Source organism: Scaptodrosophila lebanonensis, unplaced genomic scaffold, assembly GCF_003285725.1.
Source record: "Scaptodrosophila lebanonensis strain 11010-0011.00,11010-0021.00 unplaced genomic scaffold, SlebRS2 tig00000001-arrow-pilon, whole genome shotgun sequence".
Classification (NCBI taxonomy): Eukaryota; Metazoa; Arthropoda; class Insecta; order Diptera; family Drosophilidae; genus Scaptodrosophila; species Scaptodrosophila lebanonensis.
The window spans coordinates 15,760,259-15,787,559 of NW_022060529.1; the positions used below are offsets into that span (position 1 = coordinate 15,760,259).

The following is a 27,301-nucleotide window of genomic DNA, read 5'->3' on the forward strand; positions in this document are numbered from 1 at the left end:
AAAGATTCATTCCTTATTAATTTTCAACTAGCTTCAGCTTAAGCCGGTAGCAGGATAATGGTTTAATAAATTGAAATATTGATTGGAATTATTTTATGTGGTAATTACTTTCAGAACTTGGCCTTACATATTACGATTAGATATAGCTGATACTGCTTAATCAGATAACAACAGCATAAGGCTGATGAAGGGGAACAACTGTTTACAACATCATCTCTTGCCGATAGCTGCGGTAGTGAAAAAATGTACATATCTGTTCGACTGGGATTAAGAATAAGGTGCATACTATATATAGTAATATACAATCTCTAAATGAAGTACAATATAGTTGCCATGACAAACTTAAGTAATTTTTCGATGCACATTTTGGAGAATTACGTTCCGAAGTTTTTCTTTCTTAGTATTAACTTTTATAAATAAATATAAGTTAATGTGCATCTATTACTATTTTATTATAAAATACAAAATTGAATTAAATTTATTAAAAATTATTATTTTATTTATTTATTTATTATTTACTAACGATCAAATTTTGCCCTTAAATGCCGTTTTAAGCAATTTCGACTGTATGTCCAAAAATAGTGATTATTTATTATACCTTTATAAATGAAAAATTTCGAAAATGCAAATTTGCCAGAAATGAAACAATTTTTTGTTACTTAAATTTGACAACTGCTGCCGCTGAAGCGTTTGCATAAATTATGTCCGTTGCTACGGGCTACTTACTGACTCTGTCGTTTTGGAAAATCGTTAGCTACAAATGTTTCAACTGAACTTTTCACATTGGAAAAAATTCATTTAAATTCCTCGAAATGAAATGTGTTGATTTTGAATTGTGCCACTGATTTCGTTATTTCTTATTCTGCTTTTTTTTTTTTTTTTTTTTTTTTGCTTGTTATTATTTATTTTGCACTGTCGCTTACCCATTGAGCTCTCAATGAATTGTGTTTCGTATATTTCCGCTGCTGGCGATTTATTGGCGTGCTGTCGCTGAAGTTGTTGTATTGAAAGTGTTGATTGCTCTTCGGCTGAAGCGCATTGATGTTGTTGTTGTTGCTGTTGTTGTCGCGTTTGTTTTTGCACGCGACTGCTCCGATAATGGCTGAATTGTTGTTGCTGCTGTTGCTCCTGTTGCTGGTAATCAAAGCTACAATTACTGCTATACAAGTTCAATTGAAGTGGAAATTTATGCTGCTTCCCTTGTTGCTGTTGCTGCTGTTGTTGTTGTTGTTCCTGTTGCTGTTGTAGCGTGTAAACGCAGGCGTCAACAGCGCTACTATTCGCTTGTTTGTTAGTGTTCTTGTAGTTGTTGTTGCTCCTCTTGCTGTCGGAGCTAAACCAGCTCGTTAGCCATAAGGATTGTATATCTGTAAGCGGAACAACAAGGGAAAGAACATGTAGAATAGAAGGAAAAATGGCATGTTGAGCATAATAAGCAAATTTCTGTGGCCATGAAATGTTGCCAGATTTGTTTAATAGTTGTTATATTCTGCCGCTTCGCTTGCTTCGCTTTCTACGCTTTGGGTGCATGGTTCGTTCATGCTTTTGTTGTGGTTGTTTTTGCCTTTTTATTTTTGTTTTCGTTTTCGTTTTTATTTTGCCGCTTCTTCCACAAACAGCCTTTTGTGTGTTTCTGTTTTGTTAGCAAATAAAAGTGAAACCGTCTGCGCATAGCTTGATAAAATTTCGTTTGAAAAGCACAGTTCATTCAAAATGAACAACGCGGCAGGTTGAACAATTTGTGGCCAGCGGACAATCGTGCCAGTAGATAGACAGGTGGACGGACGGATGGACGGACGGACGGACGGAAGCACCACCACTTGACGCTTTCATTTCCTTTGTTAGATCATTAAAAGTATATTTATAATACTTATGTATATACCTACGAGTATATACGCATTTGAGAATAGGTTGCGTTGTCGTTCCTGTTATCAGAACAACCATTTTCTGTACCCTTAAAAAGCATTATTAACAAGCCAGAAGGTACAATAAGCAGACAATTCTTTCCGAACATAATACGTTACGCAGCGTATGGAGTAAGCCTTTTTTTGTTTGCCTGTGGCTGGGACTACCACGATAGCCGTGAACATTATTCGGCTTAGAAATACAATGCTGTTTTAAAAATAAAATGTGAACATCAATGTGAAGCACGAAACCATACATATTATATCGAATGTAACATTTAATTTTACTCCTTCTTCTGTGAAAAACACATTTCTTGGGTACAAATTGTGGTCTTTTTAGTTTTAATGCAGAAATTTGATAATCTGTATGTATCTGTAGTACATAAGTATAACTAATGTAGGCTGCATACGCAAAATTCAAGTATATTTTCTATCTTAATTTCCATGCTCCCTCTTTCTTGCTTCTCTTCAATTTTTATATCTAACTCTAATTCTATAACTTAAACCTAAAAGAACTGCAGCATTTCTAATTGAAAAGAATCGAAGTCTCTGCTGTGGTTGGGGTATCCCATCTAATGATTTCTGCAGAAATGTAAAGTAGCGAAGGAAAGCGTCGAGCACTGTCACTGTTGATTGCTATAGGACGATCGCATTGAGTTGTCAAAAATTGAGATGACAAATATATGCATCTAAAACTTTCAAATGTACCTTTTATAAAACAGATTATATGGCCTCAGAAGAAGTCTAAGTGGATGGGTCTATCGTCTCATCCATCGCTTCCCATCCTAACCTACCCTACGTTTATAATCTTATCTTGTCTTGCACCAGCTTGCAGTAACCGGACTTTTCTTTATCTTGCCTTTTTCTTCTTTATCCATAGCCTAACATTTGAGATTCGAGTGGCCTTACCTGAACTTATACTACTTACTTTATCTTTGCGTTAACTAACCTTCCCGAATCTAATCTAACTTTGTTCTTGCCTGACTTTGGTTAAATATTCTTGAGCTTATATCCCATACTTTTGTTGCTTAACTAACCAACCAACTTCATATAGCTTTATCCAAACTGACCTGAACTTGATCCACTTTCACATAATTAGGCGTTTGCACAAGTATTTTCCACACTTAATGTATATATAATACATATGGTTTTTTATTGAATATAAATAGGAAGTCCTTAAATTAGATAGCGCACGCTTCATTGAGTGCCACAAATACTCGCACATACATAGTTTAAACACAGCGAGTATTCACATCAGTAAACATGCTCAATAATTTGCATAAATTGTTGATTTATTGGCCGACGCTGCTGGTAGGGCATGACACAAAAAATGTTTATACAAAATCAAATGTCAAAAATTGAGTTGGTAATTTTTTACTGACGCTTAACACAAATACCCCAATATTTTGCCACTATAAATCCTAAGCGTCACAAACACGAAAAACACACACATACACATACAAGTATATGCACAGACAGACGCGATGGGGCCGTATGTGTGAGCCGATTCATCAAAGTGTCATAGCTCCTGAGTGACTTTAGTGTGGTAGGTGGGTGTTGGGTAGTGTGGGGGCGTTAGAAGGCGAAATCTTTGTCATGTGCTGTCATTCAGACTGGCAGCGAGCCATGACCATGGCTACAAACACACACACACACACACACATGTGCACACATACATACACACGGAGACATTTGTGCTGTCAAGGATGCGGTCGGTTGAGTCACACGTGACGCTGTCAAATTGGCACAAAAACTATTGTAAGTAATAAAGGCGGCAACAAGCGGCATGCAAACGAATCACTCGCTTATACACACAAACACACACACACATACACACACATGCCACATGCTATTAGCAGAGGGACTGCTGTTGTTGTGTGTATGTGTGTGTGTGTGTGTTTACTGGATTTGTGTCGCGTCGGAATTTGCAGGTTGAACATTTCTAATGAGCGGTCATTAGGCAAATGAGACAGGTGACGCACATGGGCACACATCAAACAATTTGCACATTATAATTATTGTGCAGATTGTGCCTTTGTGTGTGTCCGTGTGTGCGTGTGCACAGATATGTGTCATTATTCATCAGAAAGACCGCCACATGTCATTTACTTTATTCAATTTTATTTTATTTTATTTTATTTGGGTTTTTTGAACGCTCCTCCTAGTCATTTGCCATGCATGCTAATAATAATACAACTTTATGTTTATTTTGGAATTGACGGACATTTTTTTGTGCGCCTCTAGGCCCACACGGACTACTGAAGCGTGGCATATTTGTCATAATCAGCATAATCAGCGCCTGGGCATAAACATAAATTTGAATGAGCGCACACGCGACCGCGAAGGCGAAAGCGTAAGCGGACATGGCCGGCGAATATCGAGAGCTAACTGCCAGACCTCTTATCTCACACAGCCCAGCTGGCACTGCATGTGGGTGGCGCGTTGACAGCGTGGCTTCTGTTCCATCCGCCTACATCCGCCATCTACATACTCGTATACTCGTATGTGGCTGGTCATAAATTTTATGCGCGCATAAAAAATGTTTTTCGTTAGCCGGTCACACGCTGCGCTTGAAATGGAAATGGGAGAGAAAAAATGCCTAAATAAATTGAAAGGTCACGTATTGCGTTTGCGGATTTGTGTGCTCAAGTTGCAGGTGTGCCTCCGGCTAAGGCCATATGTTTAGATGCCCAATGTCCCAGCAAATCAATAAACGAAAGCCAAATATTATTGCCACGCCGAAGATTCAATGCTCTACTGCTTCAATTCATTTTTATTTTTTCTTACCTCAGCTACTTGGAGAAGAATTTTGGGTGCTATTTTAGAGAGCTCATCTTATTTCATTAAATATTCATTAATTAAAAAGGAGGATATTATAGACGAGCGACTCAAAAAAAACTAAAATAAAATAAAGATAATATACAAGTATGAAATGAAATTTTATCACTCGATAATAGGCTTATAAATTAACTTTTGAATCGAATATTTTTCAATTTAGATACATACTGCCAGTCTTTAAAGATCCTATTTAACAGGAACCTTTCAATCTTATATTAATATTGGTAATATTAGTTAAATGGTTCACTTTTACCTTAAACACTTGGCAGCTCGTATTGACCATTCATTTTTCTGTGTAGCGTTTGTGCGGCTTAATATTTGAAAATCGACTTTTCGCAAAAAATATTACCCTCAATTCACAACATGCAGAGCTATAAAACCCTAAACACATTGATATTTATTTATAGTATTTGTGTATGCAGCATTGGTTCTATACGTATATGCCTTTAATTTCATTGCATTGTGTGCCAATTTAATTTATTTATGTTGTTGATTTTGCTGCTCGATAAAGCTCGATTGTGTATGCATTTTGTATTGCTGCCGTTGTTGTTATTGTTCATAAATTTTGGCTCAGCACTGAAGTGCATATAAAAGTTTAAATTGTTTTGTGGCCGGTTTTTGGCAAATGTTTTTACCAAAATACATATAGAAATACAATAAATTGTATATATTTACTTAAATGTTTATATATGTGAGCTGTGCTGCATAATAAAGTAATTTGTGAAGCGTCCGAGGTGCCATAAATTAACATTTCCGAGAGTTGTTGTGTGTGTGAAATGTTTCTCTCCACTATTTTGTAATCCTTTTTATGGGCGATTATCGTAGCACCATTTTTGGCATTCCAATAAGCAGTTTTTCAAAGCGGATTTGCTCGACATAAAAATTGGACAACGACAACAAGTTGGGCAGCAATATAAGCGGATGTGCGTTTTTTTTTTGCCGCCTTAGCTGCGTTTTCAATTTTTCGTTTGCCATTCGTACCACTGGGCGCTTACATCATGCGATTAAAGCTAAAAATTTGTGCGTATAAAGCTGCTGTTCTTGCATTTGTTGTTGTTGGGAATTTCATAGATATGGGCACCGGGGAATCCATATTGATCAAGTGCCTGCAGCTAGACACTTGACAATACTTGGTAACTTTTGCTTCGCTGCTTGTCCAGCTGAAAGTTTATGCCTTGTTTTGTTGCTGTTGTTGTTGTTGTTGTTGCCGTTGGCAAATCGACAGTCACAAAAATTTATTTTGCTCCGCACATAATCATTTAACAATAACGAGCAAACAGTTGGCCTAAATGTGGCTTTAAAGCGTTTAATGGGCAATGCCAATGCCAGAGCAAAGGGCCAAAGTCAAAGTCTAAAGTAATCAAGAGAACAGCGCGCTGAAAAGTATGCTAAATATTTGTGGCATTCATTCATGCGGCAAGCTGGCGCTCGAATGCGAGAGAGAGAGAGAGTGCGTGAGAGACAGAGAGAGAAAAAAAGGAAAATAATTCAAGAAATATGCGAACTGCATGCTTTTATGGAGCACACACATATACAGAGAAAACACATTTACGCACACCTACACACGTGCATGCGGGCAACGGCAAAGGCAAATTTACATAGAACTAAGCAAATGTTTACGCTGTATGCTGTGGAGCATGTGATTTTTGCTGTTGTATGTACGAGTATATGTGCGGTGGCATTGCTATTAATTAATTAAAACACAACATTTCTCTTAATTAAGGCGAATGCCATAACATTTACAGCCATTTGATTTCACCCACGTTCGGCAAACAGCAAAAAGTGACCATCAAAGGGAAGATATAAAACATGAAGACACCAAACGAAAAAAGGAAGGAAAGCAAGAATGAAAGAAATGCATATCAGCAGCACTGAAGGCCTCGAGCAGCAGTTCACTTTCAAGTTTTGTGGCACTTGAATTGGAAATGAAATGGCACATAAAACAGACAGACGAGGGCGCAGAGAGACAGCGGCTGTAGCAGCTGCTAAATCTTCGACCATGGCCAAGACAACATCCAATTCAAATGTCTGACCCAAGTTAAAGACCAAACCCAAACCCACGCCCTAGACTACTACGACTGCGTCAGGCCAGGCAAGCGGCAGAAGCCTCGACATTGCTGGCAATGAAGTGCACAGCAGCTTCAAGTACTTGGCATCATTTTATTTTTTTACTTTTGCTTTTTTCTTCTGCTTCTTTCCTTAGCAATGTAAACATGTTGGCTGTCTGTTTGTATGCACAGTGTGTGGGGTATTTTAGGTGTGTGGGTGTGGGTGTGTGTGTATGTGTGTAAGCGAGTTGCCAAAATTTGCTTGCGCATTTAATTCCATGGTGTGGCGTCCATTGTTGCCAATGGTAAATATTTGTTTAACAATAAGGTATCTCAAGGCTGCCTTTAGTCACAAGCACACACACACCCGTAGACATCGGCATATATATATGTATGTATGTGTATATAGAAAGCCACAATCACTCATTGACTTTACGCTGAGCACACTTACTTTGCATTTTTCGCTTTCAGATAAGTGATGCTTGAGCTTCGGTGCTCTGTGATTTTCTTTTGATATTGCAGATGTAGATATGGCAAAATTTTCATTTTCCCCCACTCTTCCGTACTGAAATCTTGCTGTGAAAGCAATTTATGTAAAGTAATTTATGTGCGTCTAAAACAGAAATCAAATGACATTGCCAATTTTCTTAGATTTGTTTGTTTAGCTTCCAGACTGCTCTGCTATGTGTTTTGACATATTAAAGCATTCACTTCTAATAGCTTCTAAAGAGCTGATGCAATAACACAGATCAACAAATAATGAGAAAATCATTATTTTATTCTCCATCACTTACGAGTACACTAGGCGCACTTTTAAATGAAAGCCAAATGATGTCCAATTGCGTAGAAACAGCTATTCAGACCTGTGTTTAGACGAATAAAGTTATAATACTATTTACAACTAACTAGTTAAGGGGTTAACAAACATTTTTGTTTCTAATATTTGGGCAACGTATCCTTAATTTCAATTTATCATGTTTATTTGGGGATTTATGTGAATTAATTGTGAAAGGGAAAGTGATACTCTTCTTTATGTTTTCTGACACAAAATGTACAATCGAAATTTAACAATTCTTAAAAGCTGTGCCTTTTGAACTTAATACCAAAGAGACAAAATTCTAACCAGTGTGCTGTATAATCAACAACTTATAACAACAACTTTAATACAAATATATTCGTATATGGATGGCACACTTTCGTTTGGCTACGCGTCCTGTATTCAAATTTTTGACCACAGGACCAACAACAAAGTGTCAAAGTTGGGAGTCAAACACGCACATATGCGCATAAATATTCACTAAATGCAACGACATTTTGTCATTTGGTGTCGACGTGATTTGATTATACAAAGAATATGGCTGGGGGCCGTCTTCTCCACTCCTCCTCACTCATTCCCTCATCGAATTAGTGCAGGCCATATACAAAAGTTCCGACTTGAATTTAACGCAATTTCATTATGCTTGCACGGCACACACACACACACGCACACACGCACACACACACACACACTCACACACATGTTCATATGACAACTGGCTGAAGTGCAGGAACTTTCATTTTAGGTCGCCTTGGCAGCAGCATCTTTGGTTCGCGTAGATCTTGCTGCTGTTGCCTCTGTGTCTCTGGGACTCTTGTGCACGTTAGGCTTTAAGGAGGCACGTAGTGTGTTGCGCCACCAAGTTGGCTGTCTGCACAGCTTCTTTCCACTCTAAATGTTGGCAAAGAAGCACATGTCTGCGTCTCTGGTTGCTTGGTTGGTTCGTTTGTTCTTCACGTTAAGTCCTTTATAATAAATAGTTGAGTCACTTAAGGGGATTAATGTTGAAATTAGTTTATGCCAATGAGATTAGGCATGACATGCCAAATGCGCATAGTGTCTTGCGCTTTCCCTACACTAGGATCCAGCCACGCCATAGTTGGGACAAGGCAGTTAGTTCTTCAGACAAGTTCATTTGGGTGCAACTCGAGTTTTACTTAAAAGTTTATGTAGAGAAAGAAAGTTAAGTACTAGAGTGGATGTGGATGTGAGAAGCTAAGAAAATAGATTTAGTTTCGATTTCAACCAATAGACAATCTTCGTCAATCAACAGTCCATAAATGTGGCAAATATTTCGCCAGATGCTGAAATTCGCGGCGAAGCACGATTTCTACGACATGACCACACGCAACCACTATAATCCATGGAAACATTTGATACTCGTATGTTTACTTTGTGCTAAAAATAAAAAGACCAAAAACATTGAAAAGACTCTAGCAGCGAACAAACAAAGAAAGACAAACGTTATTAAATTGTCCTTCTTAAAGTGTCAAACGAAATACAAATTAAATGTAACATACACTGGATACCCTTGACAAAATCAGAATTAATTTGACCATATTTTAAAAGTAAAATGATAACTGATTCATATTTTGATTATACTCGTAAATATGTAAGTATACGATGTATTGTGAAATTTTTTTCAGTATTTTTTTTTTGAACATTGCTGAATGTAGAAATCCTTAGTGTGGCTGAGCGTTGCTGAGCACGAATGAGAGGAAAAAGTTAGCCCTTGAAATATGTCAAGAAGTCTTAATGGAAATGACAAGCCAGTCAGAGATTAGTGTCAGAAGAAACAGCAAGCACTTTAAGGAATTTGAGGCTCTTTGAAAACATCAAAATTAAAATGGATGATACAACAGGACTTAAATGAAAATCCAATTATCTGTCTGTCTCTATGGGAGTGGGGTCCCATTTGGAAATTTTGTTGCCTTTTAGAAATTCAAATTGTGGTAAGACTTTTTTAAATAGGTACATATTTAGTATTGAAAATTAAAAAAATGTATGCAAGATGACACTGAAAGTACTAGTAAATTGTAAAAAATATGATTATTATAATTATTTGCATTTATGCTTAAGAAAAAGTTGTAATCAGACAATTTCTATAAATTAAAGCTTTGGGACGATAAACATTTTATGCAACCGATTCAAAAGACACTCAGCAAAATCTTCTGAGCCACATAATTACTTTACTTAATATTTGCTTTTATTCCCTTTAGTAATTACATTAAATCTGCTTATATTTTCGAAAAACACATGTAACATTTTCTTAGTAAAAAGTGTGTGCATGTGAAGAAGGTAAACAAATAAGTATGTTGTACTCTCCCTGGCAGCAATTGGACGAAGGCAACAAGCTGTGGCACATGTTCGACATGTATATGTACTCTGACCTGAGGCGGTTCAGTTTTTGGGGGCCGGGAAGGCAGGGTGGCATTACCGACTTACAAGAGTTACACTAATGATATGGTTGCAACCGCCAGCTTTGGTATTCAGTTGTGCTCTGTGATGAATTCACTTTTGGACGAAGAGATTCTAAATGTAACTTTTGGGGCGGTTTTGAGACTTATGGATTTGTAAGCTATAAGCTATTTTTCAGTGTAAGTACGACTACACTGTGGTTGCTTTTAATTTACTCTTGGGCACTGCACGTGCAAGTCATGGACATAAGCAATGCAATCTCTTTCAAAGAGCTGAACGTTGGTGCTGTTGGGAGGACGATATCATACAGTCGGACATGATACAGCAGCTAATAAAGGCGCAGCGTCAGCTTAGTTGAAAGCAAGGCAGCAGACAGCATCGATTGGAAATGAGGTCGATGTCAATGGCGATGGCGATTTAGTGGCATACTGTTTGCTCTTCTTTTCGACTGGCTCTAAGCCAATCTGCACATGCCAGGGCTTAACCAGCAACGAGCAAATTTTAGCAGGGAATCAACAATTGAATCATATCTCATGGGTATGAAGTATATGAGTGTGATATGCAAACTATTCAGTAAATGACCTTCCCAATCAGTGTAATAGATCGTATATATTTGGCAGACTATACGACTATCAAGTTCGAAAAATATTAGCATCTAGCTATTGTGGTATTCCATTAAGATATCGACAATTTTGCAGAGCGCGAGCAATGTACGAACATCTTTGCAGGAGACTACATTCTTCAGGAGCATGCGATGAGTTTCTTGAAATTCCCGATTCAATAATTATACTAGTTCTACCTTGCTGGCCATCGCATTATCACTTATTGGAACAATTTCGCCTTTCGCCTAATACAAGCAGAGCTGCCTGTTGCTTCATATTTAATATTCAAGTACGAGATTCTAAACTAATCTCTCAAGAATTTGGTCCATCAGATCTGAAACCATTCAGGTACCCCATTGAGCTGCTAGCGCGCACAAAGGTAGGAAAGAGATTTAAGCTGATAAATAATTAAAATTGAATGCAAAATTCAGCGCTCGTAAATTCTTAATGTTAAAATTACATACAAAGCATTTATGTGTAAAACGGACAAAAGTATGTACGTGGAAATCGAAAAGCATATCTGTGCAAACATTTAAGCATTTTAGATGTTTAAACATTATTTAAACTGTGCCAAGATGAAATTTTAAGTGTCTGCCTGTGTATTAGCATAAAATTTCTCAATTAATCACAGACATGAGAAATGCCCAAGGGTCGCGCAATGCTTCCATTACTCATCATCAGTGAAAAGAAATGTATAAACCAAAAGCCGAAAAAGAAATAAAAATAGAAAATCAGCCAATTTATTATTTGGTGTTGCGTCAACAGTGCTGAAAACTTGACAAATTTGCCTTTTGTTGCATGAAGTTGAAAATAAATTAAGAATATTTCATTGTGCGCTTGCTTGTGCTCTGGGGAGTGGGTGACAGACGGCAGGCGATAACAACCTGACGCAATAGCAATAGCAGTAGGAGCAACAACAACAACAGTGCCAGCGTGGAATATGCGGTTAACAAGAGCAACAACAAATACTATATACCAAAAACAACAAGAACCACCAGCCAGACATGTTACTGAAAAATCACACGAGGCAATATAACGAACGGCCGGGCCAGCACCTTGGGGGCCAACAATAGCAGTTATGTGTAACTGTAGAGCTGCTGCTGCCGCTGCTGCTGTTGTTGTTGTTCTTGTTATTATAATTTGTTGTTGTTGTTGTTGTTTTCTGGTAGCTACAACAAACGACAACGACAAGGCGTCATGAGCATAAAACAAGTAAACCCACACACGAACACATTACGGATTATTTATGTTGTGTTATTTTTTAGGCAGCATTAAAATTTTCTATAGACACATACATACATATAAACATAAGTATAAACGGCAAAATATGTACATACACGTAGATGTTGAGTCTGTATAAATTATACATATTTTTCTGTGCCATACATTGCTTAAAACTGTAATGTAGAGCATAGGAAGCGCATTGTCCTTGTCATATTAGCTGAGCAACACTTTTTTGGTCGCATCAGTTTAAATTGTAGAGAAGTAGTTGCAGGACATAGAAATTTAAAGAAATATTGAAATATATTTAAATAAGAACAAGCAATTCATTCTGTGCATCATAGAAATTTCAATATAATTATTCAATTTAAATTTCAATTTATGCACTTCTTTTAAAAACATTATCAATTAACAAGTGAGGTGAAGATATCTTACAGACAGCTTAGCCTTTCTACTTAATTAAACAAAATGAAGAAAAATAATAAAATAAACAAAAAAAACCATTATAATATAATTTTTAATGTATGACTCTAATAGGTTTGACCGTTATTTCTAAGAATTTAAATGAAAAAGTTATACTTTCCTTAAACATTAAATAAAATTCTTTTACAATCCATTGTGTCGTTCAATAAGAATAAGTTGCTTCTAAAAATTTAAAGCTATTCCCAAGAAAATATAACAAAGTTATGTATGTGTACAATAATTTATTTATTTAATTCAAAACTTGTCTAGGCCTCTATTTTTATAAAATCGTTTCTAATTGCCACCAACTAAAGCATAAGTGAAAAATATACACAAAATAAAAGTATTGATAACCTGCTCCTTTTGGAAGTCGCTTAAAAAGAACTGTGAATATCATTAAATATTTCATAATATATAGTAAAATTTATTTGCTATCCAAGATTTAGTTAAAGCTCCCAATCTCAGGAAAGTTTTACTTTTGTTTTTTCGTAAGTGGCTTAAATGAAAAATGTAGCACAGCTAACCATATCATGTATTATTGAAAAGCCTTCACATAATTATGTATTATTATGCCTTAAATTATGTGCTTTAACCATAAGAAAGAAAGATCAAACTGAATGATGTTACTGCTTCTTCTGAACGCAATATGAAAATGAATAAATTAAATTATTTGTGGCACGTGTCTGTTTGACCGTCGCCTGTTCGCGTCAATCAATCAAAAGGCTGTACACATGTTGTGGTTAACAAGCTGAATGAAAGACAATAAAAGGTGGCAGCTCGCTTGGAGTAATGAACTTAAAAGCACCCGGCTATTATATTTTGGACATCTGAGGCAACACAAGAGTGTAGATATATGTTCAATTAATTTAATTACATGCATACGTTCTTTGTGCGTCGAGAGACCTCAAAACAAATAGAAAACTAACACAATTATTTTTTTGTTGACACTCCAGTAAAAAACACACAGCACTTTATTCACCCCGCACCCTGGCAAATGCTTTTTGATGGCCCTAATATATATTTACATGCTTCAAAAGCATACACACATACATACGACGAGAGCCATTGAAACAAAGTAACACATGTAATTAGCTACGTATTTAAGTGTGGAATGTGCCTCATAAAACTTGCAACGCTGGCCAAATTAGTGGTACTTTTTTTTAACAACCATGCTTTGTTTATGCTCTTGCCATTGTTGCTGTTGTTTATTTTGTATGTTTTTTTTTTATTGTCATGCGTTTGGCAGGAACAACAACAGAATAAGGAGCACATAAACCAGTTTGAGTTTGATGTCCTTTGAGGCGCACAGCTGACCGTCCCAAGCAAAGGTATAACGCAAAGTTGCGTGTGAAGCGAATGGAAGGAGGAAAAGGTTCTTCAAATGCTCGTACACGAGCCAGGGTGGAATCAAAAGCGTGCAAAGAGTGTATGTGTGTAAGCCTGTTCAGATAATTACGCTGCACTCGCCTATATAGAGCAAACATTTTACAGTACTTTTCATTGCTGTTGTTGTGGTTGTTGTTGGCTTGTATTGGCATTTTATGTGCAAACTTTATGTCTAATGCGTTGCCGCTTTGTGGCAGCTTAAAGATTTACGCGCTCAAAAGCCAACAGCTGCACAATGTGGCGTATGCGTAATCTTTAAATAGAAGCCAACGTTGTATGGCGTAAACATCATAAAATGTGTGCCCGTTGTTTATTCTTATTCTTTTTACTTTTGTCTTCGTTTTTTCTTCTTCTTTTTTTTTGTCTTGCTCACAAAAAGCTTATCAATCAATTCAGACACAAACACATAAGCGCACACACTGCTCTTCAAAATGCGATCTAAGAGCCACACGCTGGAAAACTTCGGCGCCAGTCGTGACAGCTAGACGCCTGCAAAGCATTAAATTTTTGCGTGGCACACCAAACAACAAGCAGAAAACTTTAGCTGCGGAATAAAAATGCGACTAAAGTCAACTCGCTCGATTCCACACAATGATAATGCCAAGAACAATAACAGCAAAGCGTCGGCGACCACGACAACAACAACATGGGCGACATAAACAGCACCAAGGAGACTAGAAGGGGCGATGTGAAGGAGAGAGAGAGAGAGAGAGAAGAAAAGAGGCAAAAGGCGCTTAGCACTAACAATTTGGCACAATGAAAACTGTCGCATATCCCTTCGGTTTGCCTGCGATACGCCACGATAAACACGAAGTGATAACATTTGCTGCTCGTGTGCGGCTATATGTGTCTATGTATGTAAGTATGTGCCTTGCCACATGTGTTGCTGCACGAGTGCAGGCGGATATGAGTGTGTGAGCGCTTGCTTTATTTACGACAACACACACACACATTTTACTTGTAAGTTGCCCTTAAGCATTTTATTTGGCTCTTTCTTATGCTTCAAAACTTATATTCTATATAAATATAATCATATATATATATATATATATATATATATACATATATATATGTATGTATGTAGCTAACTGCTCAACGCGTATTTTTGCGCTCTGCTTTTCGTCATTCCCAACGTCTTTTGAATTTGTTGTAACAGCAAGTATTATACATATATACATATACTATATATACAAGTATACGAGTATGTTGTACTTTATGCCGTTCAAAGTAGCTGAAAGTAGCAACAAAACAAGCAAGTAGCAAACATAATTTTAAGTATGTGCTTGCAAATGTGTCGGTGTGTGTGTGTGTAATGTTTCTGTTGCAACGTAAGTTTTAGAGGCATGAAACACACACATTGAAGAGCACCCAAACAAACGCATACACAACTGTGTACGTGTATATACATATGTATATACTTGAAGCACTCACACACAGCTGCTGCCTTCAAGTGCTCGATGCTTGTCGAGTGGCGCCCGTCGTTGTAAGCCAAGGAAAAACATAATTTTATTTGGTTGCTTTTTATTTAATGTTGTGTATTAAAAATGGTTGAGGGCTCGCTTCTCCCTTCCCAGCTTACCAGCTTAACGCGCTGCACAAAATTATATTTGCTAAATTGAGTGCACTTGTGCGCTAGGATGCACATAGATGCTGGCAAATTCAACAGCAGTGGCATCTGTTCTGTGGCCACAATTCAAAATGCATTATACGGCCAGCCGGAAAGTAGGCAACATTTTATGCATTTAGCATCAGAGAAAATTATTTGTCTCTGGCAAAACATAAATTTACAGGCTGCCGTCTGTTTTGCGGTGCAAAAATATGCCACATGCCACTATGTACATATGTACACACAGGAAGAAAAAGCTTTGCTGCCATTATTCAAGAACAACTGCTCATATGAAGGTCTGAGGTTTTGTTGGGCGCTTATCTTATACTCGGTTCTTGCAAAATTAAAATACAAATTATTATTTATTTTCGTATTATTATGTTGCTAATCAGCCTGCAGTTTTGGCCAAAACAATGCGGTGATTCAAACTGAATGCCTACCTAAGAACGAACGCACAGTGTGGAATTCCTGCTAGCTCGTTGAGCTATACCAGGCCCAATAAATTATGTATCTATATTGTCAAAGAACTTGGAAAGCAAACAAATTACAATAATATCTAATAAACTAATTACAATAATATCTATTAACGATAAGCAGGAACTCAAAAGTTCTCTTTATTTACAATACACAATTTACTGCTGGGGCTTTTTATCAAGCATTCGTAAATCTTCCTTACTTTAAACGCAAAGCATTTCAGAGTGGTCTCTATGCTTGTAGTTTACAATATCTAGACTTACAAGTATAAGATTATTTCAGGAACGAAACCTATTTATTTATGCTTTTAGAGCAAGAGTCAGCAAATAAATTCAAAAGAAAATTAACAACAACGTAAATCCTTTTTGATTGTTTTTAATAACGCACAGTTTTCATTTTTGACGTTGAGTGTATATTTCTAAACTATATAAAAAATTTTATGAGTGCTGCATATGCTGCAAAAAGGCTTGGCCCTGGGCATAGCCATAAATCCTTTGGCGGCAAGGACATGTGCTGGACGTGGCATATGGTTGTGTGACAGTTTTTGGTTTGTGCCCCGACAAATGTGCAGGCAGGCATGTGTGAGCACATAAAGGTAAAAATATTTTAATATCCATAAATGTACAGTTTTCAATTGCAGCTTAAATGCGAAATACGTAGACACGCCACCCCATTCACCCCATTTCCGCTTGGCGACAGTTACGCGCATATGCCAACCTAATGCATCTCACACCCTCGTGTCATTTTTGCAGGAGCATTCATGCATCAACTGTTATTGTGCGGCTTTGCTGATTTGTGGACGATTTGGGTTCCAGCCACAGCAGCTGCACGTGTGCGCGATGTTCACCGCACATTTAAGGTAATTGCCTGCGAACAAGCAAAGTGCATTTACGCAAGTAATCGTGAATTTGTATACGAGTATTTGTGTGCCCACCACTAACCATCAACGCCATTTCGCATTCCACAGCACCACAGCGCGCCTTACTTTGTCTCAGCGTCTTGTCTCTCCATTGCAAAACTTTCCGCCGTTTAAATTTAAAAACTCAGCAGCAAAGTATGCAACAAAAAATGTAAAAAGTCTGGCAGTGTGCCTCGGCCTCAGTTCATTGACACAATTTTTCGGCTAACTTGGCTGTTTTTTTTTTTTGGCAACAAATTTGTGTCGCAAGTTCATTAGGTTCGCACAATAAAATAACAACAAACTAAACTAAAATAAAAACGATTTACGTAACTGTGCTAAGCGAAGTGCATTAAATAAATATTTTGTATAAACGCCGACTACACGTCGTATGCGTAACATCGACATACCACATAATATATTTTCAATTCTTGAATATTTGTTTCTGACTTTCGGGAGAGTTTAAGATTTTGATTAATCAAAAGGCGCTTATGTCGCTTAGGAAAATAATGCTTTCCGAGGAAGTCAAAATATGAACAAGATTTAGCGAAAGCTAATAAAAATATTGCCAATTTTAGCCACCACTTAACTAGCATATTTAGTTCAAAAAACATGAGATTTATCCAAACTGAACGGAAATATAATAATGAATCCACGTACATATTTTTTTTACAAGTAAAACTTAAACATAAAAAAACCATTGCGGATTTAATACAATGAATGCTGCACAAGCAACATCCGCTATCCCAGTTCATTGCTTACCTCGAGATAAATTAGATCGTAAATCACCTCGATTAAATGATCTGGGTAATATTCCCTTGTTGTCATTTAAAGTGACATAATGTTTCACATTTTTATTTATTTAGTAACTCACCATATAGTGCCGTCGATACATATACAAAAACTATGATTTATATTATAATATAATATTTTAAAATAAAATAAAGATATTTAATAATACAACGTTATAATTTCAACTTAAAATATAAGAAAGCCTAAGAAAAAACTACCGTTGGGGGAATTTTATTTGCCATTTGGCCAGCAATGCCCCGACTTACAGCCATATGTGGTCAGAGACATTATATAGTAGACCTAACAGCCTAAAAAAAAGTAAGGAGAGAAGGAAAAGTAATTCTACTTAACAGCTAAGTAAGTAGAGTAAAAGGAGCATCCTGTTCAGGAATAGAATTTTCAGATATTTGCACTAAATAAGGTATTTTTTAGGCAGTTTCAAAAATCACCGGAACACCTCTGTAAAGCTGGTTATTGGAAATAAACGTTAATGCTCGATTTACTCTTTGTTCATCCACGACAATGCAAATTTAAGGCTTATATGGTTTTCTTATGGATGTCATTGTCAGAACTGGACCAAATTGAAATGGGAACATATGGGAAGCGCCAGCTTTCAAATAAAATAAGAATCATCAAAATTGTTTTATCCAGTCGAAAGTTCTTAGGCAGCATAAATAAAAAAAAAAAAATACATACAGAATTGAGAACGTGCTCCTTTTTTGAAATCGGCTTAAAATCGAATTCATTAACTATACTCTTTATGAATAAAATCAGAGTTTCAAAAATGGCCAATATACAAAACATGCTCAGCATTTCTCTTTTAATATTATTTAAGTAGATATGAATACATAACTTTAATAACTGATAAATGAAATATTGTATATTCTGGAGTCATTTTCAGCATTACAAGCTATGAGTATTAATAGATTTACTGCGAATTGAATTTTTTCCGACTCCAAACCGTTCCCTAAGAGTATATAATGTGCCCGGTTGAAGTGGGTGGCTGGGCTGTGAACTAAAACAGCCGCCCCATTGAGCCATAAATGTGGCGCCAATATGCTGAACTGTGCACATCCGGCGCAACGGGGCTGACAGGAAGTGGGGGCGACGCAAAGCGCCTGCATAGACAATGCCAAAAGGGCGACCAAGTGGCGACATGGCGAGTGCGATGCCACTAGCGGTAGCTGTGGAAGTTAGCCAGTTAGTTGGTTGGCATGTCTTGAGACATTACCTCCTTGGCCACATTTCACTCTACAGCTTGCGCTAATGAGTGAAGTCAGCAGAGGAAAGAAAAAAGTAAAACTGTGGAATGTTAAAGCGTGGCATGTACTTAACTTACTTTTCAGCAAATCCGCCAGCGTCGTGAAGTCGTTTATTTCAACTGCGTCTGGACGTAAATGAAGTTACCTTGATGTAGAATAAACGCAACCTGCTGAGCAGCGTGTTTAACGTTTCTATAGCGCCCTGGATTCCTGTCTTCCTGTCTTCCTATCTCCACTTCTCTGACTGCCAGTTCCCTTGCTATTTCCGTCCACGCACTTCGTTTTAAGTTCGTCCCACGACAACGTTTTAATATAACTTTTGTTGTTTTTGTTGTTGGTGCTGCTATATTCGCTGTTTGTTTATTTGTTGTTGCTGCTGCTGCTGCTGTTGTTGTAGATGCGCGTGCTTGCTTTAATTTTGCTTTGCCATTTATCTGCTCACTCGCAAGTATGCAGGAAAGTACGCATAAAAATTAAAAAAGAAGAAGGGGCGAAAAAAGAAAAAGCCTACGCTAAAAGGAATGCGGCCCAGAGAAATACTTGTGTTTGTCATTTGCTTTGTTCAGCTGGCGGCCTAATGCGCGGGCGTCAATGTCGGGGGGCGGGGTAGAGGGGATGGGGGCGTGGCGGCGTGGGCATCGAAAGAGCTCTAATGTCGCCACAAGCGCGCCCAGAAAGTGTTACGGCACTGATGTTGCCGCCGACATAGATGCGACTGGCAGGCGGACAGACAGCCAGACAGGTGTGATAATAAGTATAATGACTTTGTGTGCGTGTGCTCCAGTACTTAACATTTTTTATCTGCTTTGTCTCTCATTTTTCTTTTCGTTTTTCTTATTTTTTTTTCTTGTCGTTGTTGTTGTTGTTTTGGTTTCGTTTTTCATTTAATTTTGTCTGCGATTTCTTGCAGCTGCTGTCAGTGTCAATGGCTGTGGCTGTAGGTCAGACAGCTGCCTATTTATAAGTATATACTTGTATTTTTATTTTTATATTTATTTTTATTTCGGGCAACAAAAATAAATGGCCATAAAGATGTGCAGAAGAGCAAAAACAACCACAACATACATATTTAATAAGCGGGCAGTTAGTCAAGTTGCAGCAACAGACAGATAATTACACATAATTACGCATGTAGGAGACGGCTCTGTTGATATTGCTGTGGCTTCTAATGTGCCTTGATTTGCTTGATTAGCTTGATTAATTCTAATGACAGCATTGTTGGCATACTATTACAATAAATAAGCCAGCAATGCTCACAGTCACGTACAGCACTTAATAGTTGCTTTGCGTACAATTAAATAAACATGCCCTGTCTTCGACTTCGATTTTGATTCTGATACTGATTCTGAATCCGAATCTGACTCTGACTCTGTGTGGTTTTGATGCAAATTGTGATTCAGAATGAGGCTGGGACTTAGGCTGAGCCCCGTGGCACAAATTTGGCGCTGACGCTGATATTTGTTTGCCTTTGGCGCTCAAACACCAAAATTGTCTGTGTGTGGCCACAGTGTCAATATACATAAGGTCTGTGTGGCATGCAGCGTCTAAGCAGCCGCAACATTGTAAACATCAAAGTCATTCGCTTCAGCGGCACAAAGCAGAGGGACCACATGCCTGGGCACAGATTTGCAGGAATGAAGGGATGCGTATAAACGCTGAATATTTAATAAATGCCAAAAGGATAATATTGAAATGTGGCATGCGAATTACTGAGGCACAACTACAGCACTCTATGTATACACCAGAGAATTCCTTATTTGTTGATGATAAAAACGTGAAAAATAAGACAATGCAGACACAGGCAGAGCTGAGAAAAGCCGTCAGTCGCCAGAGACAACGTGACGCTGGCGTTTTAGTGGAAAATTTACCAAAAAGCTTTTGATATTTTATTCATGGCTAAGAAGTGAACTGCCGCACATCCTTCAAATACATATATAGTATATGTATATATCTACATATATATTTAAATGTGTGTATGTGTATTTTTATACTTTTTCTCCCTTTTTTATTCGGCGGCAGCTGTCAATTGGCATTAGCACGTTTATAATTTATTGATAAATAACAAAGCAAAACGAGCAGCTTCACTGCCACAGGCTACAATTGGCATGTGAGTGGAGGGGAGTGTAGGGGAGTGGAGTGGATTGGATTGCAGTGGAGTGGAGTGGAGAATAGTAGATTATTTATGTGGCTTGGCCAAGTTTGCACGCACAATTAACACCAATGAATGTGACACACACACTCGCACACACACGCACGCACGCACGCACGCCCAGGCTGGACAGACAGACAGACAGGCAGGCAGGCAGGCTGAGCCACAGACATAAGTTGTCAGCACACTCACGTAGTACTAGCACAACACAAATGTAAAGATGTAAAGATGTAAGCGATGCGATACACGGTCCGTAGATGTTGGCGTTCACCGTCGAACTGAAACTAATACCGTAACGTGATGCTGTCACTAGCTTTCAGAGATAAAATGGAAGCGCTGTGCTTGCCAGTGTCCGCAGCATTCAACATCTGAACTACGAATACTGGCAGCATGTTTCGACATGCCATCGGCCTCGTGTCGCCTTTTCGGACTGGGAGTCGGACTGGGACTCGGAGTCGGAGTCGTGTGTTGGGCATGCAACTCGTGTCCGCTGACTGGGGCACTGGCACAGACGCCTTCTGCGCAGACGTCGTGAGTGTGCGACAATGATGTGACACAGGCTCTAAGGCAGCATAATGCTTCAGAATACTTCAGAATTAATATGCAATATTCAGGGGATACGTGTGGGTGTGTAAGAGTAATGTAATGCAAATTACTTGTAAATATTTGTTTGACAACTTCTTCTATTTGTGCACTCGCGGCTCTATAGAAAATGGCTTGTATGCTGGATGAATGTCGCGTACATATTTTCTTATGACTTCACAGACATTACTCATACGCACCATGATCGTAGCGCTTCTGAACTTGTTAACCCTTAATGCGATATTCAATTCCATATGGAATTTACATAAATTTTATGAGCAGCATATGTTTTGCAGGTACTTTGCCCACTGTATAACAATTTCGGAGTAAACAACCAGGGCGGAACAATCAAGGCACACACACACTCACCCACACACACAAGGACCCATTGGGCAGTCATAAAAGTGGCTAGCAGCTAGTCGAACAACTATATGCTTAGTTTGGATTGCAGGCGACTTAAAATCGCATCAAAATCCGACACTAAAATGTCAAATGCTGCCACGAAAAAGTAACAAGTTCAAAAGTGTTTTGAAACATGGCTTGTTAAATTCTACAAATAACAAATTAGATCCAAACTGGTAATTTGACTAAGCTGTGCTGGTGGTTGTGTGGAAAAACAATTGCAACATAGCAGGACGGAGAGTAAAAACGTACAAAAATACTCAAAACTCATTGTTGCCGCTTATATTGTCATAAGAATTATTTATGCATGTACGCATTCCACTCTGGCGCTCGTAAATCTTTCCATCTGGCCATAATTGGAGCACGACACGCATTGGCGCCCCCATTGACCAGCTTGATGAATTTATAGCCATAATATCGACTTTCAATGTATTAATAAGAACTCTGGCCATATTGTTTTTGTGAAGTGAATGCAATTGAAAAAGGGATATTTTGCCATTGCAATGGCTGAATAATTTTACATGTGCCAATGAATAAGCAATTATTGTGCCATACAGTAGAACAGTTTTTGTTGAAAAATTTTCCAGCAAAAAATCCGGTGCACGTCAGACATTCAAATATTTAAAGGTGATGAACGAAAACTACATAAAACACGTAAGCTTTAAGCATATGGTTATTCTTTCTCTATATATTAAACATTTTCTCCTGATTGGCGATTCACGCATAAATGTATTAGATCCAAACGATAAAAGCTTGAAAGCTGAAATGTGGACGCCAGTTTCCTTTCACAGTGAAAGTGGGCACTAGGAAGCGGTTTTGGCAAATTCGAATTTATTTTTTAGAAATTTCACATTTTAAATCACAATATTATTATTTAATATTTTAGAATTTTTTCAATTTAATTCTTGATTGGCCAGCGCTTAGGTACTTGGTATGAGAATCGCAGAGGAGGGCGCCCATAATATTGGTTTTTAATTTTTCACAAACTCTACAATTTAATTTCCCAATATTATTATTAAATTTATCAGAAATTTCACAATGCAATTCTCGATTTGCCATCGCTTAGACACTTGGTATGAGTATCGCAGAGGAAGGCGCCCACAATATTTTGATTTAATTTTCCAAAAATTTCACAATTTAATTTCCCAATATTATTATTTAATATTTATATTAAATTTTTTAGAAATTTCACAATTTAATTCTCGATTTGCCTGCACTTAGGAGAATCGCAGAGGAGGGCGTCCACAATAATTGTATTTAATTTTAAAGCAATCTCACAACTTAAATCCATAAATTTGTTATTTAATTTTTTAGAAATTTCACAATTTAATTCTCGATTTGCTAGCGCTTAGTGACTTGGTATGAGAATCGCAGACGAGGGCGCCCACAATATTTTGATTTAATTTTTCACTAATTTCACAATTTAATTTCCCAATATTATTATTTAATATTTATATTAAATTTTTTAGAAATTTCACAATTTAATTCTCGATTTGCCTGCACTTAGGAGAATCGCAGAGGAGGGCGTCCACAATAATTGTATTTAATTTTAAAGCAATCTCACAACTTAAATCCATAAATTTGTTATTTAATTTTTTAGAAATTTCACAATTTAATTTCAAAATATTGTAATTTAATATTTCAGAAATTTACATACATACATGATTTATTCTAATTTATAAATGTAAATAGTACGTCTATTTTTTTATACTTATTTTGCTTTTCGTGTAGTAGGACAACAGGATCAACTAAGCAAATGTTTGATCCAGAGACTTTTTGTAAATCTGGTTTGTATGAAAGCTTAACGATGTAGTGTTATCAAATGGTCTCGACCAAAGAGTCCCTCAGACTTTGGAAAGAGTAGTGATCTAAGTTCAGCCTCACAATTTTAGGTTCAATGCTATGTCATGCTAACCAACTTAATGTTTAATTAAATACTGCATGTATACTATATTACAGTACTGTTTATATGTTATTAATATTAACCAATGCAATGCAAAACAAAAAGATGCTACTATACTTTCATAGAAAAGTCGTGAGCACAGCAATGCACTAAAATCAATTGCTGCAGACATCATCAATAAATCAGTCGCCGAAAACAAACCAAAAGAAAGAACATTAGAATGTGAAAGAGAAAGCAAAAAGGAAAGCAGAAAAAGAAATATGTCCGACACACAACTGGGCGATAACAAAGCCAAAGCATGCTGAAAATCAAGCAGGCGCTGCAATTTAAAGGTCATGGAGTGGCAATAGAGTATCAGGCCAAATGGCACGACGAGGCGGAGTCGGTGCAAATCGATAGCTCGGTTGAAGTGAATTATTGGCAAACCCACAACGAAAACGACAAGAAACTTTATAAGTGCTAGACAAGTTGATGGACTGGGAGCGGGGCATCAATACGGGAATGTGGCGACCAAACACCCGATGAAGTTGTTCATATGTCATCGGGCAGAGAAATCCGACTGATGTGACCAACAATAGAAGATACTTAGTAACAGACAGCGCAAATAAACTAGGGCTACAGAAGACTGAAGGAAAGAAAACGTTTTGTTTATTGGTTTTTGGTTGCAGGTTTCAGATATGTAGTGGAATTTTTTGTTTGCACACTATACCTTCTGAGTATTTAAGTTATCGAGGAGAACAGAGAATTCTAAAATACATGGACTGTTGAAAAGATTTTTTGTTAAAATCCATGAAGGGGACAACTTCAAAGTAAATCCCCCAGCGCTTATAATTCTAGAAGCACTTCTCAATTCATGATACACCACGCCAGTATAATAAAAGAAAACAGTGAGAAAAACCTTATACTTTTTTTTCTTGAACATACCTCGTACTTGTATAATTGATAAACACTTTTTTGTTTAAGAAGAGCCTAAGTCCAAATTGCATTGTGAGTGGGCTTTTTCATTTATAAATACAGATAGGCTTGTGTATATTGGTGCTGTATTTAAATTGCCGAAGAGAACAAAGAGTTTCAAACTTTGGAGTAGCCCGCTATTACTTTTGAACAAATTGAAGTTAATTCTTCACAGCGAAAATAAAGAGTTCCAACGAAAATAGAATCGAAACGGTATTTAAAATACTTTAGCTCCAGCCAATGTTTCGTTGAAGGGGCTGAGCTCGAGCTCTTCGAATCAGAGCTTTTCATAATTAAACATTTCCAGAAAACTAACATAATATCCAACACACAGCCGTTGTATGGACTCGCATGTACTATTTATTAAAGAAGAGCCCCTTCTTTGTCACCAAGCATACATTTTGAAATGAAGTGGTGTTAAAAAATAAATTACATTATTATTTGAGGGTACGCCAAATAGCATGCCCATTGCCAATCCGGGATCTGGCCAGCCCGGATCTAGATCGTGCAGTTTGTTTGATCATTCTACTGTGTTTCATAGTCCGGCTCATTATGCCGCGATTCCGGATTCGACGGGCTTGTGATCTCAGTGACTTCTGCATTAGTCGAGTCCTCCTTGCAAGTACTTTGGCTGCTTGGGCTTCCTCATTCTGATTTTTTCCATCGTCCACTTCATGATTGCTGGTCAGTATCACGACATGGGTGTTTTCAGTCTTTTTCTTTGCCTTGTTTAAATACCTTAAAAAATTTCCAAATTTACGTTTCAACGTGTTTCCCTTGACTCTAAAAATCTTGTTTTTCTTCAAAGTTGTCACTTCATGCACAACTCCGTCTTTATGAGTTCGACTCTTTGCTGACTTTTTTTTTTGTTTCTTGGATTCATCTTCAGAGCTATCGCTGCTAAAATTATCTACCATAGCATATGGACTTTCTTCCTTTTCATTATCCAGGGTGCTGCAAAGGAACTGGAATTTGCGGCTTTGGCCGTCCGGGCAATGGTCTGCGGCAGTTGGACTGGTCTCATATATGGGCTTGTTGGCAACTGGAGAATGGTCGTAGTTGCAAGTGATATAGGTTTGCATCCAATCGTTTTTCGATTGCTGTAGCACTGCACAGCCCACCTTTTCGTTATCCTGCAGAATCATTTGTAGGAAGTTATCTTTTGGCTTTCTGTAAGTTGGTATAAATTAGTTGAAGGTATATATTAGAATCATACTTTCGCTTGGTCTTACCCAACGTTGTGACCCCTATATTTTAAAATGTCCATCATTGAGGCGCCACTGTTCTCATTAAACCACATGAGCAGCTGATCCGAAATGATGTCTTCCAACAATGGTAAATTACCCTTGAGCCCCTTATAGGCAATGGACTGGCCCACATCCCTAGAGGACATCGTATTTCGGCATTTATCGAAAACTAAGCTGCACTTCTGCACATTCAGTCGCGCTAAGTACGCCAGTTCCTTGTCCCAGCTTAAAGCTGGCATGTGGCTGGCTGGCAAAAATCCTTGAAAGCCTCCGCGAGCCACTTGATTACGAAACTCGTTTAGTTTATCCACAATGAACTGTTCAGTGTCGCGTTTCAAATTCAGCAATTGGGCGCTGATTTCACATTTGGATCCATAATTGTAAAGCTCTGCATTACAGGCTACATGCGGATGGCCTTCGCACAATGACGGATCGCAGTAATTTGTCGCGTTATAAAGTTCCACCGAAATGCTCTCACCCGATTCTTTGGAGTTCTCAATCGCATTTGCGTCCCTCTCTCCCTGGGAAACTACAGATCCCAATAAAACGATGTGTAGCAACAACACTCGCAACCACATTTTGCACCAGAGTGCTCTGGGATTTCGAAAATGCGACAAATATGTATTTACTGTCGATTATCACGGCCAATTTCTCATTAATGCTATTCGTTGTGAATAATCGGATGTTACGCTGCATTTTAGATCAGTACTTTCCAAATGAACTTTCTCGAATAGCGACGGCTGTATAATTTCGTTTAGTGCGAATATATTTAACACACAGAAGGAGGTCTGGCATTGGTATGTGTCTTCAACTGGCAGACATATTCATAATAATCGGGAGGAGCTATTGGACGGTCTGACTTTTGAGCTTTTCCTATCTGGGCTGCTTGTTGGATATATCCATCAATTTATCATCATCATTTGATATGCCACCACAACACAGTATCAATGAGTTAAAGTCACTTCTGCGTCCTTCAATACAAATCCGTATGACTGCGGCACAATGTAATAAACACGAAATAATGCTGCTAAGATCAGTGTCAGAAGCATATAGTATTGGATAGTATAAGATTTGGACCAAACCTGATGCTTGATGCCTTCATGTACCTTCATTGATTATAATTCTACTGACCACGTATGGTTCTCAGCGCATCTTGTTCCTCTTGGATCATGTTTTATGCCATAATAGTACAAGAAGTACTATACTATATAAGTTAGATCCTTGCTCCGCTTAAACTACGGCATCATTCATCCTATCATTGTTACACGTTACGATACATCTTATGCTTTCTTGTGTATCTAAAATAAAATTCTACACAATTTTGACTTCTCTTTTT

At 37.7% G+C, this 27,301-nt stretch overlaps 2 protein-coding genes across 2 annotated transcripts in view; both read right to left on the reverse strand.

Annotated features, from left to right (window-relative positions):
• LOC115633569 (AF4/FMR2 family member 4) overlaps positions 1–21,095 on the reverse strand; it is a 34,860-nt gene extending 13,765 nt beyond the window's left edge. Inside the window, exons 1-3 of the mRNA XM_030531027.1 lie at positions 21,070–21,095; positions 18,806–19,113; positions 924–1,367 (exon numbers count right to left, since the gene is read on the reverse strand). Coding sequence (XP_030386887.1) covers positions 924–927 — 4 coding nt within the window. The 5' untranslated portion in view covers positions 928–1,367; positions 18,806–19,113; positions 21,070–21,095. The remainder of the gene's footprint in view (positions 1–923; positions 1,368–18,805; positions 19,114–21,069) is intronic.
• Positions 21,096–25,055: 3,960 nt separating this feature from the next.
• Positions 25,056–26,554, reverse strand: LOC115633921 (allergen Tab y 5.0101). Its single transcript, XM_030531431.1, has 2 exons — positions 25,951–26,554; positions 25,056–25,888 (listed from the first exon to the last, which is right to left on the reverse strand). Exons 1-2 carry the CDS (start codon positions 26,541–26,543, stop codon positions 25,156–25,158), a joined length of 1,326 nt encoding a protein of 441 aa, XP_030387291.1. The 5' UTR covers positions 26,544–26,554; the 3' UTR covers positions 25,056–25,155.
• Between the last annotated feature and the right edge of the window lie 747 nt (positions 26,555–27,301).